The sequence below is a fragment of the Dermacentor albipictus genome, chromosome 1 (assembly GCF_038994185.2).
Source record: "Dermacentor albipictus isolate Rhodes 1998 colony chromosome 1, USDA_Dalb.pri_finalv2, whole genome shotgun sequence".
In the NCBI taxonomy this organism is placed as follows: Eukaryota; Metazoa; Arthropoda; class Arachnida; order Ixodida; family Ixodidae; genus Dermacentor; species Dermacentor albipictus.
The window spans coordinates 61,401,268-61,428,226 of NC_091821.1; the positions used below are offsets into that span (position 1 = coordinate 61,401,268).

At 41.0% G+C, this 26,959-nt stretch overlaps 4 protein-coding genes across 5 annotated transcripts in view; 2 read left to right on the forward strand and 2 right to left on the reverse strand.

The window, feature by feature from the left end:
• Positions 1–4,858: 4,858 nt before the first annotated feature.
• On the reverse strand, positions 4,859–5,248 carry LOC139056114 (DPH4 homolog). The gene has a single exon (XM_070534022.1). The coding sequence runs from the start codon at positions 5,246–5,248 to the stop codon at positions 4,859–4,861; it is 390 nt and encodes a 129-aa protein (XP_070390123.1).
• A 700-nt stretch (positions 5,249–5,948) lies between these two features.
• Positions 5,949–8,837, forward strand: LOC135918358 (uncharacterized). Its single transcript, XM_065452049.2, has 3 exons — positions 5,949–6,476; positions 7,148–7,254; positions 7,628–8,837. The coding sequence occupies exons 1-3, from the start codon at positions 6,148–6,150 to the stop codon at positions 8,746–8,748; spliced, it is 1,557 nt and encodes a 518-aa protein (XP_065308121.2). The 5' UTR covers positions 5,949–6,147; the 3' UTR covers positions 8,749–8,837.
• LOC135918357 (uncharacterized) lies at positions 7,256–11,251 on the reverse strand. 2 transcript variants are annotated; one of them, XM_065452047.2, is made up of 3 exons: positions 10,959–11,251; positions 10,622–10,735; positions 7,256–10,153 (listed from the first exon to the last, which is right to left on the reverse strand). In XM_065452047.2, exons 1-3 carry the CDS (start codon positions 11,158–11,160, stop codon positions 8,835–8,837), a joined length of 1,635 nt encoding a protein of 544 aa, XP_065308119.2. In that variant the 5' UTR covers positions 11,161–11,251; the 3' UTR covers positions 7,256–8,834. The 2 variants fall into 2 exon arrangements, with proteins under 2 accessions (XP_065308119.2, XP_065308120.2); XM_065452048.2 differs by lacking the exon at positions 10,622–10,735.
• Positions 11,252–11,505: 254 nt separating this feature from the next.
• The window catches only part of LOC135918362 (carboxyl-terminal PDZ ligand of neuronal nitric oxide synthase protein-like), a 67,088-nt gene continuing 51,634 nt past the window's right edge, over positions 11,506–26,959 (forward strand). The window contains exons 1-6 of the mRNA XM_065452053.2: positions 11,506–12,137; positions 12,442–12,513; positions 12,877–12,966; positions 13,391–13,449; positions 15,375–15,483; positions 26,797–26,947. Coding sequence (XP_065308125.1) covers positions 12,030–12,137; positions 12,442–12,513; positions 12,877–12,966; positions 13,391–13,449; positions 15,375–15,483; positions 26,797–26,947 — 589 coding nt within the window. The 5' untranslated portion in view covers positions 11,506–12,029. The remainder of the gene's footprint in view (positions 12,138–12,441; positions 12,514–12,876; positions 12,967–13,390; positions 13,450–15,374; positions 15,484–26,796; positions 26,948–26,959) is intronic.

Sequence of the window (26,959 nt, forward strand, 5' to 3'; positions counted from 1 at the left end):
GAGGCTTCTTAGTAAGCCTTCATTGTGAGGTCGGCCATTACTGTATCTGCACACTTATGGCACGACCTTGCACAGTTATGTTATTGAACATTAGGCCACCTAAAAAAAATAACATTTCGAATGAGCACATGATACAAGAGTTCCATATTATACATAAGTACAGAACTCGTACACAATTTTACACAGATGTCTCTAAGACAATAACACGTGGATGGGGGGTTGTGATTAAAAATAGGGAAAGGAGTGTTGGGTTACGTCACTTTGCCTTGGTTTTCAAAGCGTTCATGTGGCAGTAATATATATATATATAATTACCGAAAAGGATATAAAACCATTTTGTATAGTGATTCATCAACTGCATTAAAGGCCCTCCACTTATAATTTGAGCATGAACCCATACTTAATATTTTAAGAATGCTGTTTTCTAAGTCAAGGTAGAGTTTCTGCTGGGTCCCAAGCCATGCAGGGATACCACACAATGAAAAGGCTGATGAATATGCATCTGTACCAATTAAAGACAGCATTCAAATGATTCAGCAGGGCTTTGGCATCAAAATGGCAACATGATATGGACTCGAACACAAGTAACAACATCCACCTGACTAAACCTGTGCTTGGTGAATGGAAAGCATCCCAATACAAATAACTTTTTTTAAAATTCATACCATGCCGACATTGAGTACAGCACATGCCTCACACAATCTTTTACTGACAGGAAGAACAACCAGCATGGGACAAATGCCACGGATCCACCTAATGCTACACAAGGGGTCAAATACTATCGCGAATTATATAAACTACACATACCTTGACACACCACTTTAATTTTAGCATATGATCCACTTGCTCAAAGTTCTGAACTTAGACAAAACTTGATTTTTTAATAAGCTTAATGCAGCTGTTTCTGCTTTGATGTTATGGATTATTTAACACCTGGCGGCTCGTGCACCATGGCCCAAGTCACTTTGCTGCTGTCTGTTTGTGTGTTACAAGCTTGTGATGTCGTCTCTTCTGGCAGGAAAGCGGCTGCTCCGAGAAAAAGGGTGTAGGCTTTCATTTGGATTTCCAGCCTCTTTTTGTGGCCTACATTGGTGTAATGATTTGCTGAGCCCCAACCTGGTGAGGGGCGCTTTAAGGATGAAGTTCATGCAAATATCATGAAATATTGGTCTTGTTGGTATACTTGGGGGGAACATATGGGTAATGCAGCAAAATGAGTATGAACAATTCCTTTTGTCCTAGTTTTTGTGTCCTACCCAAATCATTTATACGTGTGAGTAGTATAAGATGAAATTTGTGATTGGCTTCTTTCTACACAAAGGAACCAATCGCGATAGAGAAATTTGACCCTGATTGGGTCTGATCGCCATCAAAGGTACCTGTGTGCTGCTTGTATTGTGATGTGGATATGAAGCTGATGTGAATATTTAACAAGTAGTTTTCTGAGCAATTCTGTACGTGAAAATTCTTGGCATAGACACGAACTAGGTGCTCCCTTTCGTGTTGTGCAAGGGAGAATGTTATGCTTGCATGCACCTTGTACACACCTGTGAACACATGTTGCAAACTTTAAGATTTTATTGTGAACTGGCAAATTTTTAGCACTCATTTACGACTGTCATATTGACACAAGTATTTTTAGATTTTTCATTTGCGTATGGTTTGTGACAGGGCCAATTAAGGAAACCACAAATACAGCTGTTGTGAATATTTAATTATAAATTTCATGAACATTTCTGCTTTGCCTGCGGTGGGGATCATTCTTGCTAAAGCTATAGAGCACAGTGCTCCCACAGAACAAGTCTGTGATGAACAGTCAACATATTGATACAATATTTAGTTTTTTTCCACAAAGTTTAGTACTGTTTGGCTTTCACTTCAGTGTTTTTCAAGTTTTGGGGTTGGAAGGTGTGCATATGCTTAGTCTATGAACCCAGATTGCTGAAACCCTTGATGGAGTTATCCTGTTTATTTGGCCCTGCTAAGAAGCCAGGTTAATGCTTTTGAAAGGCCTTTGCTGCAGGGAACACATGAGCCTCTTGTGTAGTTGGTCACAACCCTTGGCCAGCTTTATAACTGAAAGGTATGTTGTGAGATAAATTCCCTCGTATGTCATTCATTCAGACCAAATGTGGCTGCAAGCAGCCACAAGTTACTTTCTTTTCTAAATATAAGTGGGAGCATACGTTATGAAAAATAGAGATGAATGCGAAGTAAGCAAGTGGCCTGGACTGCAGCCCTAAGCATTTCATGCTGGAGGGTGTTACACTAAAGAATAAAGAAATTTGATTATGTATCCCTCATCCGCTTTACCTGGTATGCAGCTACTCTATCGGTGTTGTCTTTGTCACATCTTTTTCCAGATACACTGTTATTTGTTTCCACTATCCCCCTACCAGAGTAAGCCAGCATTGGTGGTAATTGCTGACAATGCAGCTCTGAAAGCAAGTTTTTTTTTTTTTTCCAGAGATGTTTAAATCGCAAAAATTTAGATTTAGCAAATATTTGAGAAAAATTATATCTGAATCAACATACTGAACAAACAGTGCAGACAACAGGACTATGAGAAGACGAAAACATGTGCAGACTGGTTGTTTATTCAAGATAGAGAAAAAAACTTTTTACGCCAACGTCCGGTGCCCACCTGGTTTATTCAAGGAACGGCAATATATACAAGAAAAAGGCGGGAAACAAGAAAGATAGCCGAGGTCGCAAAAGAACTAGAGGTGGGGGAATATCAACTTTCTTGAATACGAATAGTAAGTATTAAATGGTCAAATGCACAGGCAATATTTACAACAGCAATATTTATTCAAGAGTAATTAGGTACCAGGCTTGTGCTGACTAGTTAACAAAAGAAAGACCGCTATTGAGGACAATTAGGCACAATTTTAAATGAGATCACCAATTGTCATTAAAGAAACTGCACAAATTGCTTCTCAAAATTTTGAGCCTGGTTGCAAACAAGATTTCCAAGAATAAATGGCGGCAGTATAACTAGCTTTTCAAGAATGCTAAATAAATGGTTGCCCCAAAAAAGATCAGAAGTTGTGGAAAAAAAGGAAATTAAATCTCCTGAAGGACTGGAGCGCTGTAGACGCATCGTTGCAAGAAAAATGCCACTGATTGTAGCACAAAAGATAATAATGCTCAATGACTAGACTACAAGAAACACCAAATGACAGACAAGCAAAAATCACATCTTGTAGACTTCTGCTGTGAAACCGAAAAGAAAGCTTGCATTACCCATTTTTTTTCTGCATTTTTCGGTAAACGTTAATGTTTTATTTATGATAATTTTTAATACTTTGTTTAGCAAATGGAGAACAGCAACCAGTCGGTTGCTGTGAAATATTTGATTAGTTCAAATATTATAAAATACCAAATAGTTCATTTTTGAATACAAATAGTTTGTGCGTAATATCACGGCCGTTGGATAACTGTTCTTTTTATCCAGCGGCCGCGGTAATATATTAGATTCATATTAAAACTAAAGCTGCGAGTATTCAGGCACCAAATGATTCAAGAGCTTTGGCTGGCTGGCAACTATCGCAAATTGCATCTATCATGCGGGCAAGCTAAGGCACTTAATGAAAAAAAAAAGAAAGAAAGTGGAATTGTTTCCTTGCTTTCTGTATTCTCCTTGTATACATATCTGTTCCTCAAACCACCAGTCAGCGTCTACCTTGCTGTCTGTTCAGCATGTTGATGTTCAACCAAATTCACATTCTTAGAATATAGAATTGAATACCAAATGTTTCTAATTTCTATACAAAGTAAAATATAAAGGTTGTGTGGAGTCCAGCAACAAAAGACACATTTACATTTTACACATTTAATGCCGTTAACTCGATCTCGTATGTCTGACGAGGAACCTGTAAATAATGTATATATATATCTGGTGCCCTATAACAATGACAGTAACGAAACAAAGGAATGGCATGTCACCAGATGCACATAATAGAGTTTAGTGCTTGAAGGAGCTCATGATAAGAATCTAATGTGGTAACATTTGTGAAATCATAAATTGCCTTGCCTAAACCATGACAAATTCATAAGCTGCTTATGGCTAGGCATGTTCATTTAATGACTATAAACTTGAGCAAAAGTGGTCTCCTTGAGGCATTCACTCAAGAACTGGGTCGTTTGCGCAACAACAGTTCTGCATGAGAATCATTCTAAAAAATCTCTGCTGGCATCGTTCTTTCTACCTGCACAATGCAACAGCTGTTGTGCCTTATAGTACTAGAAGTTGAAGAAAACAAATGTTCGACAATTTTGAATAGTGAACTCTCGAATCTAATAGCAATTCGTATTCGAAATTTTCAGTATTCGCACACCCCAATTTTTTTTTTTTTCACATGTATTCATGTACAAAGAGGTCCACTGTTAAAGGGAACACTTAGGTACGGAGCGTGTCCAGATTTTTCTCCCGCAAGAGTACAATCGCCTAGATAAGTAGCAGATAACTTGTGGTTGGTAGCTCCGTCAGTGCACTGGACATTGCTTCCAGAGCCACTTGCAGCTAGGGCGCCAGCAAAGTGAGAAGCGCCCATTTCAGTGTTCCCTTTAATTTTGCAGACGGAATGTTGCAGATTCACGACGATGGCCTCTCCAACCATCGGACTACATCAAATTGTTCGTTTCTGTATGATGAGAACAGTACAATACGAAACACAGGTCAAGCTGAAAGCAACCCCATCTTTCCGGTACGCTACGTTGCAGTACTGTATCACAGCTGAGAGCAACAGTTCTGGCTTAATTCACGCGGCCGCGGTTCAATACCACTTCCGCATGCATAATAAAGATGGAGTGAAGGCTGGAGACGTCTCACTGCTTCCTGCTGGACGTTTGACCTTCACAAGATAACCAAAATGTGAAAAGAACACGCATCACAAGAAATGAGTGTGTCTTGCCTAGGTGCCTCGAGTAACTGGTACAGGCCACCACAGCGGCAGTTCCAAGTTAAACTGCCGCCTGCATGTAATGTCATATCGGACAAGCGAACTTCTTCGCTGATCGGTGGGCTCAGTGTGGCACTGCGGTGCCGCACAGTCGCGTCATACTCTCTGCGCTTTTTCTCGTCGCACAACGTCTTCCAAGCCATGTTCAACCGCACGAATTCCTCGGAATCGCCACTGTTCCTTTTGTCGGGATGAAGTTGCAACACTTTTCTTCGATAACACTTTTTGATTTCATCTACAGGGGCATCGCGAGACACTTCCAGGACATCGTAGTAGTCGCCCATGACAAGTTCTGTGATTAACGCACAACGGCAAATTTCTTGCGGAGAATCCCAGCAGGATGGTCGCGTGCTATTGTCATGCGATTTGTACAACATCACCATACACCGTTGACAACACACGAGTGGCAGCTGATCATATTGCAAAAGCACTCAGAGTTCACTGAAACCAGAGGTCACTGAAACCGCTGAAACTGTCATGTAGACGTAAGCACACGTGCCCCACAGACCGCTTGCCGTATGCGCTCCGCCATTCATCCACATCTGACCGTACAAATTTACACTAAATCGTTCCATCGGGGCATTCGGTTGGGTGTACTATTGCGCAGAAGTCGCAGATTATAGGTACTGTGAATTAGCTCATCTTGCTAAGCAAAAGGTAAAAGGAAATGAAAAACTGTGGTCTCTGAACACTGCACACACTGCATAAAAATATAGGCAGCAGATACATTTTGACGCTGCACTTGCACTCGTTCAGTGGGAAATCAGTGCAATCTAACTACAATAAAACTGCTGTGAAAGTTGCTGCTGTGTCGATGATATCAATTTTTTTACATATTTTTTTTAGGAGGGCTGCTTTATAACATGAGTTTATGCCATAGTTATGCTATCAGTTTTGGTACAATCATTAGTTTTTGTTTTGTTTTTATTCTGGCCATCGCTTTGCTGAGAGGCTGAGCGCAAGCGCGCTAACTGCTAATTGACCTTTTTCACGATGGGAGAGCGCCTCTAGCGGCGAGAGCCGAAAGCAAATACGGTGGCTCTCGGTTGACGCGGCGGCATGACACTCTTTGTTGCTTTGCGTTGTGCTGTGACTGCTGCTGTTTAAAGTTTACACAGTACGCTTGCATCGTCACCGCTGATTTTCGCAACCGCCTGTCGACTCTTGCGAAGCTTTCTTCGACATGTTTTCTATTGAAGACTTCAAGAAACTTCACGACTCCGGCGGTCAGTGGAGCTGCGATTTGGAGTTGGTGCCGCCAGTGACTGACAACATGATCGACAGCCATTTCGGCGAGTCGCACCGGCAGTTGCATAAAGGCTGGATGTTCAAAGAGGAAAGGTACATTCGCCGGATCGAGTATTTGATGTGCGGACAACCAACAGGGACCGAACTTGTGTTGCGCAGCATATGTTTGTGCTCGATGAAAGCTGGCCACTACAAGCAAGTCGTAGCGCTTGCTAAAGGCGGAGCAGGGGCCGTCGTCCAAGCATACTGCGATTGCGTTGCTGGGTAAGTACATTTTTTAGAGACGTGAAATGCTGTGCACGAATTTGCTGTCCGCCCTTATGATATAACACTGAACGACGATGTAGAAAACGGTGTCCTAACAACGGTGCGTTCGCGAGGTGGCAGCGCTTTCACCGTCTCTACGTGCAGGCACCGCTACGGCTCGCTGTCGGGAAACATTCATTTTTCGTTTACAAAGTGAGTCGAGCCACAGGCTGTGGGCGATGCGTGCCGTAAAAGCATTCACATGTCACTGGTTCGGGCCTATATGACCTTGCGAAGAGTAGTTCGCGGCGAATAGTTCTGGCGATTATTTGATGTTCTACCGTATTTACACACACACAAAAAAAACAACCCGACCGTGCATAAACCGTTTAAGCTATCTATATCATGCACGGATAACAGCGCCTTCGAGAACCTTGCCCGTGCAGCTAGAAAAGAAAAAGAATGAAAATCAATGTACGCTCGCACTTCAATGTAGTGCAGCGAGTCCGCGTTTCTTAAATATATATTTAAAGTATTAAGTATGTACGACCGACTCGCCCAACAACGTGCTCTCTTAAATATATATTCTGTAACGAACATTAGCTTTCTCTTTCCGTTTGTTTTGCCCACTCACAGGAGCATTTAACAGGCATCTAAATGTGAATACTTTTTTCTTCTGATTTTCCTAGTCAAAGCCAAAGGTGCCAGCATATAGCTGCATTGCTGTTTGCCATACGAAGTATCCAGAGGCCGTCTTGTACGAGTGTCCCGTGCAGATGGATGGCACCAACACAAGGTAAGGTGAATGTTTTTATTCAGAACACAGTTCAAGTTAATCAGGTAAAATGCAGCGAACAGAATAAGGAGGGACGTATGTGGTAGAACACAAGACGATGTGACAAATGACTTCAAAAGGAGCTTTGGTCTGGTATCTACACTCTTCCTTGTAATGGTACCTTAATGTAGAATGTAAGCATGCTGATAGAGAAACACTGTATTTGAAAAGAGGTGAGCTAGCATGCTGATCGGATTCACAGGAGTTTGCAGTGTCCATCATTAGTGCAAAATAACCGCATGTGTAATCAAATGTCAAAATAGATCTTGGCCAGTAAGCTTTATAAAACATGTGTATGAACTGTATACAAGTCCCCGCATTTTGTTATTTTCAGGACAAAACCATTTGCTGACCAAACCCTTGGTGGACATCACCTTTAAGAAACATGTGATTAACAAGACGGTGCCCGTTAAGGCTAAGCGACAACTTCCTCCTCATTTGAGAACAGCTGGGCAGGCTGGGCTGTTGAAGTTCAGGAGTGCGATTGCAACACATGCACCTGAGCTGGTGTGGAACCATTACACAGAGAGGCCAGCACCAGTGAAAAATGCGAGCCCCATCAACGACACAGAGGACATGAATTCGCAGAAGTGCCTCACATTGATCGATGAATATTTCAAGGAGCAGGTGTCGCTCACAGCTACCGAGAGGGCAGATATCTGTGCAAAGACTGTAGGCCAGGATAAGAACCCTCTATGGTTCGCAGAAAGAACCGGGAAGCTAACTGCTTCAAAGTTCCGCAGAATACTGCACTGCCTGAAGCCAGAAGGGCTTGTTAAAGAAATACTTTATCCTCGCAAAGAAATAATGAAGAGTGGTGACCCCAGGCTCTACGGAATACAAAATGAAGCAAAAGCAGTTCAAAAATATCTAGAATTCATGCAGCTATATGACAAAAATATAGATGTCCTGGAAACAGGATTGCATATTCATGAATTGCATTCTTTCATCGCCGCATCGCCCGATCGCCTTGTGAGAGATGGCAGTGAGGATGGCCTTCTAGAAGTGAAGTGCCCCGCTTCGAAAGCTGGCCAAAGAGTTGTCGACGCCTGCGCTGACAAAGGTTTTTACTTGGCAGTAACTAATGGTGAGGTCACCCTGAAGAAAGACCATTATTATTACTACCAAGTACAAGGACAGATGGGAGTCGCGAAGAAGCCATGGTGCGACTTTGTAGTCTTCACAGACCATGCTGACCTGCAAGACTGCATATCAGTGGAACGTATATATTTTGACGCAGAAATTTGGAAAGACATACTTCAGGGCCTGGTGTACTTCTATAAGGCTGCTATTATTCCAGAACTCATGACACGACGTATCCGACGCCTTGGATTTCTTTACACTACAGGTGCAGGCTACGTGTCCTTCAAGAAGTATGCTGTGGGGTTTTATCTAGTTGACCATTGTGATGAGGACCATCTGAAGATGACTATCAGAAGGCTGACACGCACATAGTGCGTTCCTTTGCATCATAAAACTTTAGTGCATGATGACACCTTTTAGGTGCTCCGAATAAATATACCGCATGCTTTCGTGTTCTATTACATGGTGTCTGTCTCCACTTCCTTCCCATTATTTATTAGTGGTCGCCTAAAGTTTGAGAGAAATGCACATGTTGTGAAAATTGCATCTGCTATGTCTAACATGTTTATAGGTAAGGGTCTGTCCAATAAATGGAACTCCTTGATTCTTCTTATGACCCTTTCAATGTGCACCCGTGCACTTGCAACATGCTTTGTGGCTTCAACATCCTTGGCACTCATCTGCGCTTCTCCAGGAATACGAAATGGAGGCATATGAAGGACAACACCACGTGGCAGAAGGTCATCTACCTTGAATCCCTTGTCAACCATGATGCCATCTGATTCGAATAGATCAAGTACTCCAGACTGTTGCACAATAGCTCTGTCACTGGTACTTCCCCCATATAATGGCGACACAAAGCTAACATAGCAGTCAGGTGTTGCACCTACAACACATTTCATTGTGTTTGCGAACTTGTAGTGGGAGAAAGTTCGTCTTTGGGCAGTTAAGCTTGAGGGCTTTTGTATACGAATTTCTGTTGTGTCAAGTATTATACGTGTGTTTGGGTACCGTCTAAAATGAAGTGGCATGTGCTGTTGTACTTCAGGAAGTGTGGGGAAGCTGGTTATTTCAGTGAGAACCTTCTGCAATATAAGTACCCATTCTGAAAATATACGACTGAATGAGGGCATTGAAATTAAAAAATTGCGAGCAATCTCTCGTGTGGCCATACCTGTCCTTAAGCGAACCAGTACTGCATACATCTGCTCGGCAGCAGTGAGTGACCTGCTCTTTATGTCTATTGCAAACCGAGGGTTATTGTTCAAAACTAAATTTAGTATATCGTAAAACACTTGCACAGAAGGCAATCCTGTGTAATACAACATATGCTCAGTACCTTGCATGTTATCGAGGCACAGTGTTGTAGCCTTCAGCTCGTAGTAATGTGCTTTCCACTGTATTGTCTGTTCCTCAGCAGCTTTTAGCTGTACTTCTAGCTTTTGCACCTTCTTTCTTTCTGCACTTAATTGGCTTTCAAGCAGCATAATACGCTCTAGAGAGAAATTATCCGTCTGGCAGCTCTTTTCGTGTTCAGCTGGTACACTACGCAATACTGCACCATCTTCACAGGTCGTAGAGCCTAATGACATTGCACTTGCTGCTCTGCTTAATGGTGTTCCTTGACCAAGAGGTGGAGTAGATGCCCCGGCAACTGGTTGACAATCCTGTGGTGTCCTATTTTGGCCTGCTGCTATACTCGGTGGAGTCCTCTGTCCAACAGCTGATGTGGTTGCACCGCTGCTGGCTTGGCCACTTGCATTTGCCAGTCTTGAAGCTGATAAATAACATTAAAATATATTTCGCGACAGTGTAACAATGTGCTATTTAAGACTAATAAGATAGGCGCAACATCAAATATAAAAACTCTGTACTACTCATAAATAAGTGACCACTTAATCTCCCTTTGCTAGATAAAGACTCATTAAAAATTGGTTGGTGTTTGGAGAAGGGAGCATCTTGCCGCCGATACCGTAACTGACTCGCGCAAGACGAAAGCGCGAGTTATATTGCGGCAGAAAGAGCAATCAACATTCGCTATTCAAGAAGCTTCACTCGCAAGTACTGCACGATGCTGCTTAGCATCGGCAATCGCACGACAGCCGGCGTATTCAGCATTACACGGGCGATTTCATGATAATGAAAAATAATATCAAGTGCCGAATACAAAATGAAGAAAGATTACTGCAAGGTCGTAAATGCTGACAGTTGACGAATCTCAAACAGCGTCACACACAGCCTATACCTTGCCGTTTCTTCACTCTGTCAAAGCGAGCGATTGACACAGGGCATCTCATTGGCGTGTGCTTGAAAACCGATGGTACGTAGTCCGGGTGGGGCATAAAGCGGGAGGGCGCTCCTGAAATAAAATGTGACGGTTAAACAGCTTGAGTGTTTCTGTTATTAACGCGAGTACGACACAGGACACACTGCGCTAACACAACCGAAACTGCGTACTAAACAAATGCACGATCGCCGACCTGCCACGGTCCCGCTCGGAAAGGGCTCGAAGTTACACTTATGCGCTCAACAGACACGCTGTTCATCAAGTAATAAGGAATATCAAGTCACTGTTTCTTTACCTGTTACGAAGTGATTGCTGCAGACGCGGGAGTTCGCTGTCGGTTCCCACGGCGATCCGTCGGCGTTGACGCGATGTATTGCTTGCACCCATTTCTTTCGTCTCGTTGCCTGAAGTGTCGCGGCAGGAAATCTAAAAAATCGCACATTTGGAGGCTTTCCGCTGGCATTACTGCAGCCTACGGCAGCACATCGCTGTGGCATCGCAAAAAAAAAAAAGCTATGATCCTGCCTGCCAAGGAGCAGCGCGGCCAACACGGAGAGCCCGTACGTACGTTCTTTGCCGGATGTCACCAAAAATGTTTCGGGCGCTCGCCGCTAGTGTCGCTGTCAGAGCACTTCCGGTGCGCATGCGCACAAGGCACCCATGAAAAAGGCCCATTTCTGCAGTTGCGTGTTTCGTTAGCAACTATTTTAATATTCTGTGTTAATATCATAAAGGTGGTAAGCGTACTTCTGAATTAAACAAAATCAACCGTTGAAATAGAAATTTAGTATCATCATCATTTGACAAAAATACAAAAGAAAGCAAGTCAAGTTGATTTTCAATAGGCCAAAGTTGTAGCGGCTTTACGGTCATGTAAGGTCTGTCGAAGTAAAGAAAAACAAACGTAACATGCCTTCCTACAAATCGCATGCATTATGAACTGGGCACATTTTGCAACACTTTGCCGTGACCATGCGCCACTGTGCTGTGGGAGCTGGATAACCCGGCACTTAGATCAACGGCACCGATAGAAACGTTTCACCTGCACGCTTGTACAACGTGAGCATCGGAGGCGCGCAAAAAAGGGAACGGCCACGAAACTCGGATCGCGGAAGATCTGGAGATACGGCAATAGCATCCTACAACAAGAACATCGGAGGAAGGGGGGCGCGTCTCTTAGGCGGGATCGGCGGATGTGAAAGTGCTCCGGCGCTTCTCTTGTAACTTTCACTTGCTTGGTGTGCGTGTTGTACCAGAAAGATTCCAACGCTCAGTCTTCTGATGTGCACCGTCCGGCGCCTTCCAAGTATTTGGGTATCAGTGGCCGAAGCGTCATAGCGACAAGTATGGTGTGCACAGCTGCATCATGCCATCCAAGAAGCAGTATAATTTAGTAAGCGACGATGCGTACGATAGCAGAATTCCCCTGCACAGTGAAGAAGCTTTTCAACATGGAATATCGTTTAACGCCAAGGTAAGCGCTTGTTTTTACCGTCGGCCTGCTCAGTCACCTCGCTTAAGGAGAGGAGAGGTTTGTTGTCGCTGAGAATAATGTGCAAAGGTCGTCGTGCGAACGCGTAGCCAGCATATTCCGGGTACCCAAAGTGTGAGAGTTCAGGGATCGCCAGTTTTCCCTCAGCGCGGTTGTAACGTGTGGGGCGTGTCACGTTAAGTATTGGGTTATGTGTTAGTGCATGTAAAAGAGCAGTGCAGAATAAATGCCACTCAGAACTTTTTCCGTTTAAATTATGGCGTGTCTTTGTATTTTTCTTCGCCAGTACATTGGCACTATGGATGTTCCTCGACCCAGCAGCCGAGTCGAAATCGTCGCAGCGATGCGCAGAATTCGGGTGAGATCTGCGGTCGTTCGTTTGGTTATTTTGCCGGGTTGCATGTTTTTGTCGAGTTCTAATTGTCAAGGCATTAAGCAGTCATTCAAAAGATTGCGTAGCTTATTTTGGCAATTATGAACTCGGTCAAATCCACACCCTGTTAATTGCTCTTGTCAGCTGTCTTCTGAAGAATGCTCTGAGCCTTCGTGTTAATATTGTAATTTAATTTGTTTTGTACTTGACAAAAGGGTGAGCTAATTTTGCTTTCTGTGACATTTTTTGCACATATGCCTGATTGTCTAGTGTATATAACAAACCATTTTTCTGTTTTGAGACACACTGTAATAATTGGGCAGAGATACGCCTTATCATCTATTGCAGTATGAATTCAAAGCAGAGTCAGTCAAGAAAAAGAAGGTGACAATTACCATTTCGGTTGATGGAGTGAAAATCATCTTGCGCAAGAAACATGTGAGTCTTTTCCATTTCCATGTGAATAGCGTTGAAAAGTCTTTGCTTTCGAAGCATTGTGTGGATTTTGTACCATTCATTGTTTTACTTCCTTATTTTATTTAATTAGTAATGCATGCATGTATCTGAGGGTGCAATGTTGCAGAAAATTTCAGTAGATTTCCCCCTTTTAAATCTCGCATCGCAGTAGTGTTTCGTCATACATGTGCCACTAATGGTGAAACGCACTATAGCCAGATACAAGAACTGTACCATTACTAGTGTTCATCTCCTTTAACTTTTTTTTTTTTTTTTGTCGTATACATCAGCAAAATTTTGAGACCACACATAGGCTAGTTTGCATGCCATCTTGTGTCCATGGTGCTTCATTGCATAATGTACTTTAACTACAACGATTCTCATGTGAAACCTGCTATGGTTTTAGAAAAACCAGTGGGCATGGGACGACAACAGGTACCTCGTAATGAATCATCCAATCTATAGGTGAGCCCTCTCCTTCTCTCATACTTACAATAAATTTACCCGCCGTGGTTGCTCAGTGGCTATGGTGTTGGGCTGGTGAGCACGAGGTCGTGGGATCGAATCCCGGCCACGGCGGCCGCATTTCAGTGGGGGCGAAATGCGAAAACACCCATGTACTTAGATTTAGGTGCACGTTAAAGAACCCCAGGTGGTCCAAATTGCCGGAGTCCCCCACTACGGCATGCCTCATAATCAGAAAGTGGTTTTGGCACGTAAAACCCCATAATTTAATTTTTTTTTATAAGAAATTTGAAAAGAATGCAAAACTATATCTCTTATCATACTTCCTACAATAAGTGCAATAAAATAGTTTGCTCATGTTACATTCGTGGCACACAATAATGGTTTAGTATAGTTCTGTACTATATGCTGTAAAAGTTTAGTGTATGATAGTTTTAAGACCACTCTACATTTCCATGCATGTTGATTATAGCTGTGAGGTTGATAGTGTCCCTGCAAAATGGAATGTCCTTGATACTCTGTTATTTTTAGTTATGCAACTGAATATCCTTTTGATGGTCAAAGCTATATACTTCTGTGGCAGAGATTTTTGAACTGCTCAACTGCAGTGGCAAGAACCTGAGTATTAAGTTGTTCATTGGTTTAATGGAAATTACTCACTCCTCCCTCTCAAATCCTGTACCCAGGCGCGGACATTGGTTTAATAGAAATTACTCCGCCCTCTCAAATTCTGTATCTAAGTGCTAATAAGTACACATCGCTTGATCTCACCTTATTTATTTTGCTCACTATTGCTGAAAGGTGGGTGACTTGGTTACTCACATTTTGAAACATCTTAAAAGTGCTGAGGAAAATGAAATGCAAAATTTCCCAGCGCACTTCCTGTTCTTTGTTTTGTCTTACTTAACATATATAATATTTCTCAATTTTTTTTTTATTTACAATACTGCTAGCCCCAGGTAGTGGCTGTGGCAGGGTGGGATTGGCATCAGTACACATCAAAATAGTAAAACTGTTAACGAATAAAGAAAAACTTGAAAGAATACTATACATGGTTAGTAAACACAATTATGGAAGTACAAAGTATTAAAGACAAATGACACGAAACAGACTTCACGTGAGTGCCTGAAATTGATCCACGTCATCCACTTTGACCCACTTACTATCAAGGTCGTTCCACTCGACTACAAGCGAGGAAAAAAGGAGTATTTAAAAGCAGTGCTTTCTTTATTTACAATGCCCAAGTCCTTGTGCCAGCCTGTTTTTCTTTGTTCTTTTATTGGCTGAATGCTTTACTCTGTCTTAGTAATCGACAATGGTTAAAGAAAGAGGATTTGCAGCTTATATATTCAGCTTAGTGAAAGAATGAAAATATGTAATTGATGATATCTTCTCAATAATTAGCTACTCTTTGTTGTATCTGTGAAAAAAAAAGCCTGGTTGTTGATTACTTGTGTCAATACTAGCTATGTTTTGATGTCATTTTGTTTTGTTGTGTTTTTGATTTAGAAAGTAATGATGAGATGCAGAGGTCACATGAAACACAGTGCCAATTGAGAATAGTACCAGACAATATTCTGGTACTATTCCCAATTACCACTGCACTTTTTAAATTCTGTAATATTGAGCGTGAATTTGGTAATGACAATTTGAAACTTTTGATAACACTTTGACAGGACATGCTAGCTCTCAATTCATATTTTTTTACTAAGACAGCCTGAATTAATATGTTTGCACTTGTGTCTTCTGATATGAGGTCACTTATTTTTTTGCACATGTGTATGTGTGTGTGTGCACATGTTCTGTTTAATTCTTCTATACAAGCTTTCAGCTTTGTGGCATTATCACTTTGTCAAAAGTATTTTCTTGAAACAATTTGCCTGACTGGTTCTGCCTGTTCTCACTAGTATTTCTACACTTTCCAGAATATTCTATGTTTCTCATGATTCTCAAGACCTGAAGATCTTCAGCTACATTGCACGAGATGGTGGCAGCAATGGGTTTAAGTGCAATGTGTTCAAGTCCAAAAAAAAGGTATGCTTTGAATTCTCTTTTGCATCTCTCGGCATTTCTTGTTTTCTTCACTCAGTGGGATTCATTTAACAGATGCAGATAGCAGCTTATGGAATGTGACCGTTCATATTGCAACCTAAGTTGAATATGGAAGTGGTTGAACATGAAATACTATTGCTATTGGTGGTGCAAAGAATTGTAGTATCCACTAGGAGAACAACCTTTTTGAACGTTCATTATCATAAACTTGAGCTGAGTGCCATGGTGGCATTGTGAAAGACAAGTCATAGTCAGCTAGTCTGTTGCATTATTATAGCTCTTGCAGAAGACTTTTCATCGTTGTGTCTCTCCTTTTAGGCCTTTTATTAATGAAATTTTCTCCTGTCCAGAGTGATAATGGAGATTCAGCATTTATAAGATGACCGCAGCAGACATATGGTTGTAATGAATGAATATAATACATAATCAAATTAATTGAGCTCAAATGCAGTAATCTAATGTAGCGTTTTTCAGCAGCGTACCAATGCAGTTACCTTGGGCTCTTTTTTCTTTTTTTTTTCTGTGTATATAGATGACACATACTAGGAGAAACAAATAGTGCTAGTCATTTGCTCTTGTGACACTAAATTAGTGACGCATGCAATCAACAGTGCCGTATAGAAGTGCATAGCTGAAGTGTAACAAAATATTGGGTGTGAACATTTTGCGAACTTCCATCACAATTGCAGAAGAGCCAGAACACCTGCTCATACATTAGTGCTTAAAACATGCCTCAGCTCTTGAACTGTTTGAGGCATGGTTTAAACCATTTATATCATAAGTGACGCTTTGAAGTTGTGAAGATTCTTTTCCTTTTGTCATCTATATTTAATTTCTACTATTGCACTGCTATCTTGTATGTGTTGCTATGACTTGTTTAATCATACAGACATAGTGCACATTACAGTTCTCAACAACACACAGCGCTCTTGCTTATATGTCAACTGCTATGCCATGGAGGAATTAAACATTTGTAGCAGATGGCAAAAAGCTAAATTGTACAAGAAAAATTAGCTGCTTGTACTGAATGTGCTTGAACTGCTATGGTGACACTAGTCACATTTGCAATGTTCAGGGTTCAAGATAACCGAGTCGTTAATATTTTTTTTAAGATTAACTTGCATGCTTGCCTTTATCTTTTGTTTGTCAGCATGTGTTGAACATTGTGCCTGGCATGTAAAGTTAGTTGCATATTGTTACGGTTCTTGTTTGAAATACTGGTGTTTTTGGGGATGCAGCACGTAACCCATGCTGGGGAAATACTGGTCATGCTTTGCATATGGTTGCTAGCTTAGGCTTTGTTATCCCATTGTCAAAGTGTATGCATAGTGGGTGCAAGATAAAAGGGATTCACATGGTGTCTGTGGGTTGTTGCATGTGCAGGCGGCCGTCATGTGTTTGCTGTATCTGTTTACATGCGTTTGAAAAGCTCATGCCCTGTTTGCTTCTAAATAGAGGCTAGATCATTAGGCAGTGAACAAGTGGGATTGAGGCACCTAAGCTCAAATTTCAACACAAACGGAGCAGAAGTGGGTGTTGCAATAAAAAAAAAATACCCAAGCAGAAGCGTGAATTAATGTGGCTAAAAAATGTCAGTTTGTTTATTTGTGTTGGGAGAAGGTCAGCACCTGCTAACAGATTCACTCATAAGCCACTTCGCAAACAGCTGGGAACATGAATGGTGGTAGCACGGTCTGTTAATGTATTTCTCCCAGCCAAATGGCAAGGCCATGATTCAAATGGCAAGGCAAATGGCAAGGCCATGATTCATTTTCCACTCTGTGGAAAATGAATAGGCTGCAAGTGTTAAATAGCAACAGATAACAGGTGTGAAGGTGCAAGGGAAATTCTTGAGACATTGTGAACTGTTTTGTGGGATAAGAACAATTCTCTATAAGCGACAACATTGTTAATCGAAAAGAAACTGAAAACTGTGTACCAGGCATGCGAGGTGTTTGAGGACATAATGACAGCATCAGGAATAGCATTGATATTTCATAGAAAATTTGGTATATTCGTTCCAAATACTTTTGCTGCTTTTTCATTAGGCTGTTAAATAAAACTATCTTCAGCCTCAATATTGACTGAATACGGCTTCGATAACGTCTACACACTCGGATCAAATAGTGTCATTCGATGTTGGACAGTGCTTATACAATAGCAGGCTTTAGCAAGTTTTTAGCTTTGTGTGGCTATTTGTTAGTATACTTTTCTCAGTGATGCCGACCATACATAGCAGTGTACAGGTTTAGATATTTGGAACTAGGACGCCATATTGAGGATAACATGCGTGCTGAAGTTCGCAACCAGACATTTTTGGGTGGCGCAGGCACTGTGAGCACAAGCAAATCCAGAACTTAGGAGCGGCACCTAATGAAATTGTGCACAGGAAGCTTGATTTTTGATTCTCCCACCTGATTTTTATCGTCAGTGGCCATAATCGGCTTTTCAGGGTTATCACTTATCATGACCTTCACCTGCTGGAGAAATTCTACCATCTGAATGACATCTGACCACTGGCAGCTCTTAATTGTCTTTGTCATAGATGATAATTGGCCACAAACTCTTTTCTCACCCAGAAAACAAACCGTTTCATGACATTCAAGAAGTTGGTGATCTCCAAGTTGATTTGCTCGTCGTGCAAGGCGACTAGGGAAATGTACTGCTTCATCTCCAGTGCCAGATTGAAAGCTGATATCGTGGAATAAATGTGTTAGATAGGTTACAGAGGGGTTGTTGTAGATGATGTTAAGCATCTAGACAGATAGAATGAGAATGTTAATGTCTATGGCAATTTAAAGCTGTGTCCTCAAATACCTTGCGCACCCAGTATGTCACGGAATAAAACTTGTAGCATCTGACAGAAGAGTACTAATGTGGCAAACAGAGTAGAAGCCACATTTTTTTAATGCTATGAACTTTTTAGCAGTCTATCAAAGCAAGAAACTGGTTATGACTGGTATGTAGTTGTTTCCATTAACCAATATATGGGCCAATAAAATTTTATAAGTTTTCAGTAATATGCTTCACTATTTGTATACATTAAAAAAATTGCATATTTAGAATAATGGGTTGTTTCTGATGATTAAGTGCAGCAAATTTCTTCACTGTAATACAGCAATAATTATTGCTTAAGAACTTCTGGCTGCGATATTTGTTGCATACATTGCATTTCAGAAATAATTTTAAGTGTAGCTTCATAAGTCAGTGGAAATTTGCCTTGCCTGTTGCTGTAGCAAGTTTTCTGTGGGCAGTTTTGGAAGTTGTCAAAGACGATTACTAATGGCATTGCGCAGTATGGCTAGGTTTTAGTGTCTGTTGTCCTGTCCGTTTCGGAAGATATAAATTTCTGTGTGCCTCTCCTTGGGGCATGTAGACATTGGCAAAGATGGAGTCTTTTTATAGCCTGTGGACACAGGTATAAAAGCTCTTCTTTTGCACAGGCTACTTAGAAAATGAAATTTTGTCTCACTGGAGATCATATGCATATCCTGTACACATTCCTGATGGCAGTGAAATAGGGAGAAAAATGATATAGGATCTAACTTCCTGACAGCTTGAGTGGTTTTACCTGAGAATAAATAAGATTATCAATGCTCAAGTAAATGAAATGTTCAAGTTTTAGAGCACTTTCAAATGCCTAAGTGGTATTTGCAATGAGTAATTAGTGTGAGGAGAGATTTGTGAGAGTAGACTGCCTATTGGGGTTAATCATTCCTCTCCAATCTGAGAGTGCTGAGAATGAAAATGCACAGGGACATCTAACTGTTCTGTATGCCTGCTAAGGTAGCAGCTATGTGTTGATAGGCCACAAAAACACTGCATATCAAAAGCTTGTTGCAATTGTTATTGAATGGCAAGACAAATAACACTTACAAATGGCCTAACTTGAAAACAGTCCTGATTCATTTGCATAAGCTGACCAAGGCTAAGATAGAGAGAAATAATTACAGAAAGGCAGGAAAGTTATCTAAAGACATGCCCAGTTGGCTGCTCTACGCTTGGGGAGGGAAAAGGTGGATAAGAAAAAAATTAAAATAAGGATAATAAAGCGGTGGTCAGTGGGAACGTATTTGCAGAAGAATGTTTGCCATCAGTCACAAGGATTCATACAGTCCAATAGCCTTCAAGAGGTGCAATAGGGCTTTTGTGGCCTTGTGCATGCGAGTGTGCTTAGGCCAGCATCCCAGGATTTTTTCTTCCAAGAGCGGTCTGTCATCCAGGCAGCTGAGACTAGCTCACAGAGCACATCGTCGAGCGTTGAGGGATGGGTAGTGATAAAGAAGGTGCTCTACTGTCTCATCACATCTCCAAAAGTTGCACAATGCTACATTATTAGCCATTCTTATTATGAATGAAAAGGAATTCGTAAATACAACTCCCAACCACATTCAACACAATAAAGTTGTTTCCTGATGGGAGAGTCCGGGTGGCGGGCGAAGTCGCAAGTAAGGTTTACTTCAGTGCCGCCAGGTACCTGGTGACTCAAAAGCAAGACTATGCCCCAAGTATGAAATTTTTGGGAAAGAAAGGAAAATGCAGAAAAGTTATGGCATAAAAATTGAAAGTAAACACTTTCTTGGCACGAACACCCAAAATAGTCTTTTAAATGTAGTCAAAGAATTGCTAAAAGGGTTGTTAACCCCTACATTGTGCTCATAAGTGAATAGGGCATGGATATGATAAAATGAACAGCAGACATTTGCCTATATTCCAGTCTATACCAATAAAAAATGAACTGCTTCATTATAACATTTGCGCCTACAACAGATCAGACCTCTCTCACTTTTTGTTTATGCAGTTAATGAGTAAGTGCCTTTGAAAGAAACTTGTCTTGGGTTTAGAATACTGTCCTCTCTGGTTTAACCACAGGCGAGCTGGCCATGTGCTTTTTAGTGCAGAATTATTACCTAGTGTTATGGAAAGTGGCAGAATACCTCAGTATGTACCTCCTCCAGTTTATAAATTTGTAGCATTAATAATTGTATCAGGAAACCCAGCTGGAGAAAGCTTTTATGCACAAGAAAAGAGGACATGCTTACTATACACCAGATGTCATCTTTCATTTTTCGTGGTTCTTCTTGTTCATGTTGTGTTTCATGATGGACTAAATGACTTGTGTAACATTCTATCATGCTTAAGTCAGTTTGTGCACTGCAATTTTGGGGGGGGGGGGGGAGGTAAAGCTGTTGTGTGCTGTGGATCATAGAAGGTTTTCCTCCTAAAGGACATTGTACATGTCTGAAGAAAAGAAAGTGAACCTCACAAATGTCATATATTTTCTTTGTTAAACAAATCCATGCTGAGAAAAAGAGGGAAGGGGGGATCTGGTTTGAAACTACATTGTTTTACATATAATCTTAAGCCATTCAATTTGTAATAGGATTCCTTCAACAGAATATATAAGAAATGTAAAACTCACTGAACTTTCTTTTTGCAAGCAAAGCAGCCAGGCTTTTTGAAAAGAAAGCAGGGTTTGGGGGTTGTTGAGGTGAGGGGTGGGAATGGCAGCTTGGTGAATGATTGGAAACCATTTCTTTTACACACAACAAAGTTATGCGTTTCGTAATTGGTTTGCTTTTAGAAATGAATGGTTCATCTACTACGAAGGTATGGGCAGTTTAGTGTGTGACTATTATGTCACCGTTGCTGTGACTTTGCATGTGGCAGGCAATGAGTAGTAGAAGGCAATATTAAAAGGAAGCTTTAATTTCTGACCTACTCTGGTTTTCCTATTCATATACATGTAAAATGCAGAAATGCTCTCATGCAACAACCGCTGGACTGATTTGAATGAAACTTGTTGCATTCTATAGAGAAAGTTAAGTTTTCGTAACTGCTGGTAGCAAAATTTTTATTTAGGATTTCATAATTTTTGCAACAATTGCGCAGAATCGGTAAGGTAAGGAAATTGAAGCAAGAAGTGTACAACTCCATAGCTCCACAGTTTACAGATTGTGGAACTTGTTAGTGTTTTCAAGGCTTTTGCAAAATTCATACTCACAAATTGGGGGATATACTTCAGAGCAGTGTATAATTTTTGTCTGCTTTGGATGCCTTTAGGTGCAGTTTACAGAATTGTTGTATTGTTGCTATAGTGTTGAAACTGTTTACTTGACTTTTTTCAATTTTACGATTTTCAACAATGCTTGTAAAAAAAAAAAAAACTGACGGCCTGAATAAAAAATTTGCTTTCTCGAGGAACTTGATTTTAAATTTCGCTTTTATATAGGATAAAAAAAACTATTTCTCCATTTCCATGTATTAGATAGAAGCTCTCGAGCTAAAGCTTCCTCCAAGTACAGGAAAAAAAAAGGACATATTTTCTTTTTTTTTTCTTTTTTTGTTGGTCCAGCCAATTTCTTGCATTAAGTTGCTGTGCTCTCATTTTCTGCTGAGTATTTGTGAACATACTTGTTTTTATGATGATTTTGGTGGTTCATGATGAAGTCACTATTGATGTTGAAACCTTTTATGCTCCATGAAACTATTTCTTTATGCCAAATAGTTATATTTTGCCAAATGTTTGTTCTATATCTGTGACTGCTTTTCGAGGTAGTGATGTCGCAGTTCTAGTATGGAAAAAAAAAAAAGCAGTGATCTGTCATTATGGCACTTTAAAATTTGTTCCATGTGTTGTGTAGAAAGTTCAGCCTAAAAATTGCACCCCTAAATATTTCTTTGAAGCAACAGGATAGTTTAAGTTATGTTTCGCACTTCAGTATGATTTGTGGTTACGTATGTACTCAAAAGAAAATGCACCCAAAACTTACTAGAGTAAATTGCACCAAGAAATTCTAAAGAAAGCTTTACGGTTTTCATAAATGGCATATTTAGTGGGAAACTGCGGGTGGTCACCTTTGCACTGCCATTAACAGCATTTATATTACTGCCAGTTAACAAAGTTCCTTTATCCATTCTTGTGTGACAATGCAATTAAATGGTTGCTTCACATATTCTGTAAAACAAGTGAGCAACTATTTGACACTGCTTCCTGTATGGAAAAAGGCAGGGTCAGGCAGGGTGTGTATCCTTTTAAATATAAGCCGAGATTTGTTTTTGGTTGAGAGTATTGGCACTAGCTATCTTTAATGCACTAGTGGCTGCGTCTTTGACTTGAAAGTGCTGCTAATCACAAAAGGGTGTAATTAAGCTGTTGTGCACTTGATGGAATTATTACAGAAAATAGTTATTTCTGTTATAGGCATTTGAAGATGGTTTATTTTGTTACAAGGCTGTAAACAGACTGCAGGTCAAATTTGTTTACAAGTACAGACTACTTACCATTCTTCAGCTGTGAGCAGTGTGGTCCTACACACTTTCTGACACTTCTGTGTGGGCCTCCTTTGTGGCCCCAATTACTAGAAACAAAGAAATGGCTTAAACAACAAAAGTAAAGACAAATGACTGGGCGACAAAGAAGCCAGCTGCTCATGGACGCACAAGTTAGAGATTGTTTTTACAGCATGCCAGGAACAAAGTGCGCGCCCTCATGCACTGTGCGTGTCGCATGCATCACCACAGCAAGGGAAAGGAGGCGGAGCTGAGCTGCTGGCCTCCCCCTGGAGGGTCGGTGGTGCGCTATTCCAGTGCCTGCGAGGGAGAGGGCCCAATTTAGAATGGTGAAGGAGAGGGGCTGGCCTGCTCACGATGTGTCTGACGTAAAGCCGGGCAATCTGCCTCCAGTTCGTCGTCTAGCCAGTGAGAAAAAGGCATTTTCTGCCCTGTGAGAGCTTTTGCGAGGGAGTCTTAGATATTCACTGTTCATGCAGTACCATTCATTCTTTTGCATATCTAAAAAAAATTGACTGCTGTATTGGGCTTCAGCTTAAGGAAATGATCTTGTGTGCTGTGTGCTGAAAGAAGACTGATTTCCCTCTCTGACGCTTGGTTTGTTGGAACACGCCAGGGGAGCTTATTCCTATGTGCAGTGCTAATTTTGTGTAGCATGAACTGAGTAGGGACACCGAGTACTTGCTTGTCTCTTCTCAGACTCTTGTGGTGGAGTACCAGCTTGTGAAGCGATGCAGTCCTTTGCTAGAAGAAAAGGAGAATGGTCCTATTGTGATGATCGATGGGGTCTACAAGCCTGGTGCATGCATGAAACCTTCGTTTATTGTGTGCAGTAGTGCAACTTTGGCCTTTAGCATTTCTGCACTACTTTTACGGCACTGCATTTCTATATGCAATTTTTTTTCTTCCTTGGTGCTCTTGTGACATTCACTGATCAAGCACAGATTAAGTGCAGATGGAATGCTTCATTTGTTACTGCAATTGCCATCTGCTTGCTGTTCCATGTGCATTATCTCTCATTGATTTTATCAGTCTATTTAACCTGTTTGTTGATTTATTTAAGCCATAAGAGAGACCCTGGGGTGTCAAAAACAAACTGGCTACATGTTGATATGGAAGGCTGCCAAAAGTGATGGCAGCGGCCACACACTTCAAGGATGCGTAGAGCATTTTCACAAAAGTTTGGAAGGTCTGGCTCCCACACAGAGAAGGGAAAGGCAAATCAAGAGAAAGAACCAGCTATATTGACAAACAAGGCAGTCAAGAGAATCAGCTTTCGTGAACCAGAAGTTGACAACGGGTGTGAGACAAACTCTGGCTGTATTTCAACCAAGGCCACAAGGAATGTGATACGCAACAGCAAGACTCTTTTCAGTGCTGGTGCAAAAAGGTGTGATTTGCAAAAAGATTTTGGAAGAACTTCATGCCTTCAGAGGAGCATTAGCTTAGAGGACATAGAACTCCAGGTGAGGGATGCCGTGCTGTGAATTTATTATTTTCTAAGCCTTTCATATGGACTAAATTTGATCAACTATGAAATGAAATATACTTAAGTTAGCAAAAAAAAAAGGAACACTTTGTGGCCAAGTGGCTGCTGTCTTGGCATGTGTCGAAACATGTATTTGACCTGCCAGCTTGTTTACTGCTTTGTTCTGCTTTAAGAACTCTGTCATCGTCTTGTTTTTGCCTCTATGGTGCTTTTGATTTTGTAATGCCCCAAAAAGGGCGATTATACTTGGACAGCTTAACATTATTTAGCTTTGTGAAGCTTCGTGTGCATGTGTGTGAGTGCGTGTATGTTCGTGCATGTATGTGCACATATGTGTGTTTATGTGTATTCGTAAGCATAACGATATAGTTAACTTTACAACTCCCATAGGGTTATGCAATGTTGTGAATGTTGTTGAACTGAATTTGCCTGCCTTGCTACTGCAATGGTGCATTGAGCATCGAGTAGATTTGAGCATTGACAGCGGTGGAAAGGTATGATGTGTACATTAACACTGTGGCTGCACCAACTTTGATTGTTGCCTTTCGAGATATTGTTATGCTTGTAATGTGAGCTTGTAGATGAGCTGCCTGCCTCTGTAGGAAAGCAAAAAAAAAAAAACCCCTGAAATGATGGCAGAAATGAGAGGGAGCAGGTGTCATGTTAATTATGCTTGAAGCATCAGTGTGAGCTTATGCCTTGAACTTGTCAGAAGCTGTTAGTAGTTCCTTGTGATCCTGAAGTGACATAAAGGCTCAGTGAAGGCCTTTCTGACATTGTCAAGTCTGTTTACCAAGTCACTCTTTTCATTGTAATTGTTTCATTTCCAGTATGACCTCAGCCTTTCTTTGAGTGGGTTTGCATCAGCAGTTCCATGTGGAAGTTTCATGTCGTTTACATACCAGTTTTGTTTCTTAGTGCCACGAAGTAGCACCTATTTCTATGTTAACAGTACATGTATTACATGTGTAACCAATTCTGTAACTTGCAGTACCAAGTGCTAGGCTGATAATGAGAAAAAACAACCATTTATGCTGTTTCTATTTTGAAGTGTGTTGTTTTTAATCCTTTCTTCTGCAACTGCACTTCAGCATATAACATGACGCACAAATGTGATAAGCTTTTCACCAACAAGATATTTCCTTAAATGTGGAAGAGTTCATGGTGTGCATGCTACCTGAATCCTTCCTAAAGCAGCATGTTGATAATGAAAGTTTCTTGCACGTGGCGAAAATTGCGTTTTGTGGACTGGTGAATGTAAACTTGCTTGGATACCGTACTTATTTCTAGTACTGCCAGGCTTGAACACATGGCACAGGAGATGAACTGAATTGAGGTAATGGAAAGGGCAACGAAGCAGATAATAAACAGTACCAGGTGGAGCCTTGTGTTTTCTAGATAATCACATATGCACACATAATAGAGTGGATGGAATTACCATTTATCAAATGAGTACCTACACTTGCTAAATATGTGCTTAGTTTTTTTAAAGTGTAATGAAGTTATGCTCGGGCACAAAGTTTAGAATAACTTGATTCAGGCTTGTTCTGCCAGTAAATATTCTTATGCTGGCCTCGCATTTGAGACTAATTTTTATGGTACTTTTTGTGCCAAATTGCCTCTAAGCCACTTTTGTTTTATTTATCCAGCACTTTCTCACCTTTTATATTTTGGCATTTATCGTTGCAAATGCTAATGTTATTGAAATAAATGAAGACAAGAAAATGGAATTAAATGATGTGGCGTTCTTATTTTTATGTCACCTCTGCATATGGTGAAAACATTCGAGTTAGTCAAAGTTTGGCTGTTTGTATTATGGAAAGTACAATATAATTGAATTATTGTGAACTGCTTTGGTGAGAATGCAAAGCATGATCTCTGTAAAAAAATACTCACATAACGTGTGCTCTAAATGTAGAGCTGAAATGCAATAACTTCATGAAGTATATCAAATGGAAAAGGGTAAATGATAGTGATAAAAGGATGTATGGGCACGTTAACGCTGCAACTTTCTTAACAACCTTTGGAAAGGGTGAGTTGTGTTATGCCTGATAATACAGCATGTAGCTTGTTGCTTTAATTTAGGCTTTTTGTGTAAAAATGTATTGCATATGAATTCAGCATTATACTTCTTCAAATATAGCAAATGAGGCTGAAGTTCTATGATTTCGTGCAAGCAGCTTGCAGGGAACTTTTTCTGTCAGAAACCCCTGTTCCTTTCTCAAGGTTCATTTATCAAAGTCTAAGTAAGAGCAGATGCCGAGTTAGAAATCTTGAAGTTACATGAGTGCTTCCAGTAGCCATTGTTGGGGCATGCTGGCAAAAAACTTTGAATGAAGCTCCGTATTTCACTGTGTAAATATTGCCCTAACACCCCGTAGATTAAATTTTTATTTTTTACATAGGCTAATGTAGGCATTCATTCTGTAGGAGATGTAGCCATAATGTTGCTGCGGTGCTGCTCAGGTACTCGTCATGGGTGTCAGACTACTAATCTCTGTGTTTTGCTGCAGAGCCAGGCCATGCGGGTGGTGCGCACCATTGGGCAAGCCTTTGAGGTGTGCCATAAGCTGAGCCTGGCCAATGCCACCTCCAACTTGGTAGCCAGTGACAGTCTCCCGTCAGCCACTCGGCACAGCAGCAGTGACAACTCTATTTCCAGAGGTCTGCACAACG

Bases quoted from the DNA above. Each gene is read 5' to 3' on its own strand.
- LOC135918358 (XM_065452049.2), top strand. From the start codon at position 6,148: ATGTTTTCTATTGAAGACTTCAAGAAACTTCACGACTCCGGCGGTCAG. The intron at 6,477-7,147 runs GTAAGTACATTT...TGATTTTCCTAG, and splicing joins TACTGCGATTGCGTTGCTGG to TCAAAGCCAAAGGTGCCAGC. The intron at 7,255-7,627 runs GTAAGGTGAATG...TGTTATTTTCAG, and splicing joins ATGGATGGCACCAACACAAG to GACAAAACCATTTGCTGACC.
- LOC139056114 (XM_070534022.1), bottom strand. From the start codon at position 5,248: ATGGGCGACTACTACGATGTCCTGGAAGTGTCTCGCGATGCCCCTGTA.
- LOC135918357 (XM_065452047.2), bottom strand. From the start codon at position 11,160: ATGCCACAGCGATGTGCTGCCGTAGGCTGCAGTAATGCCAGCGGAAAG. The intron at 10,736-10,958 runs GTAAAGAAACAG...ATTTTATTTCAG, and splicing joins CAGCAATCACTTCGTAACAG to GAGCGCCCTCCCGCTTTATG. The intron at 10,154-10,621 runs GTATAGGCTGTG...GTTATTTATCAG, and splicing joins CAGAGTGAAGAAACGGCAAG to CTTCAAGACTGGCAAATGCA.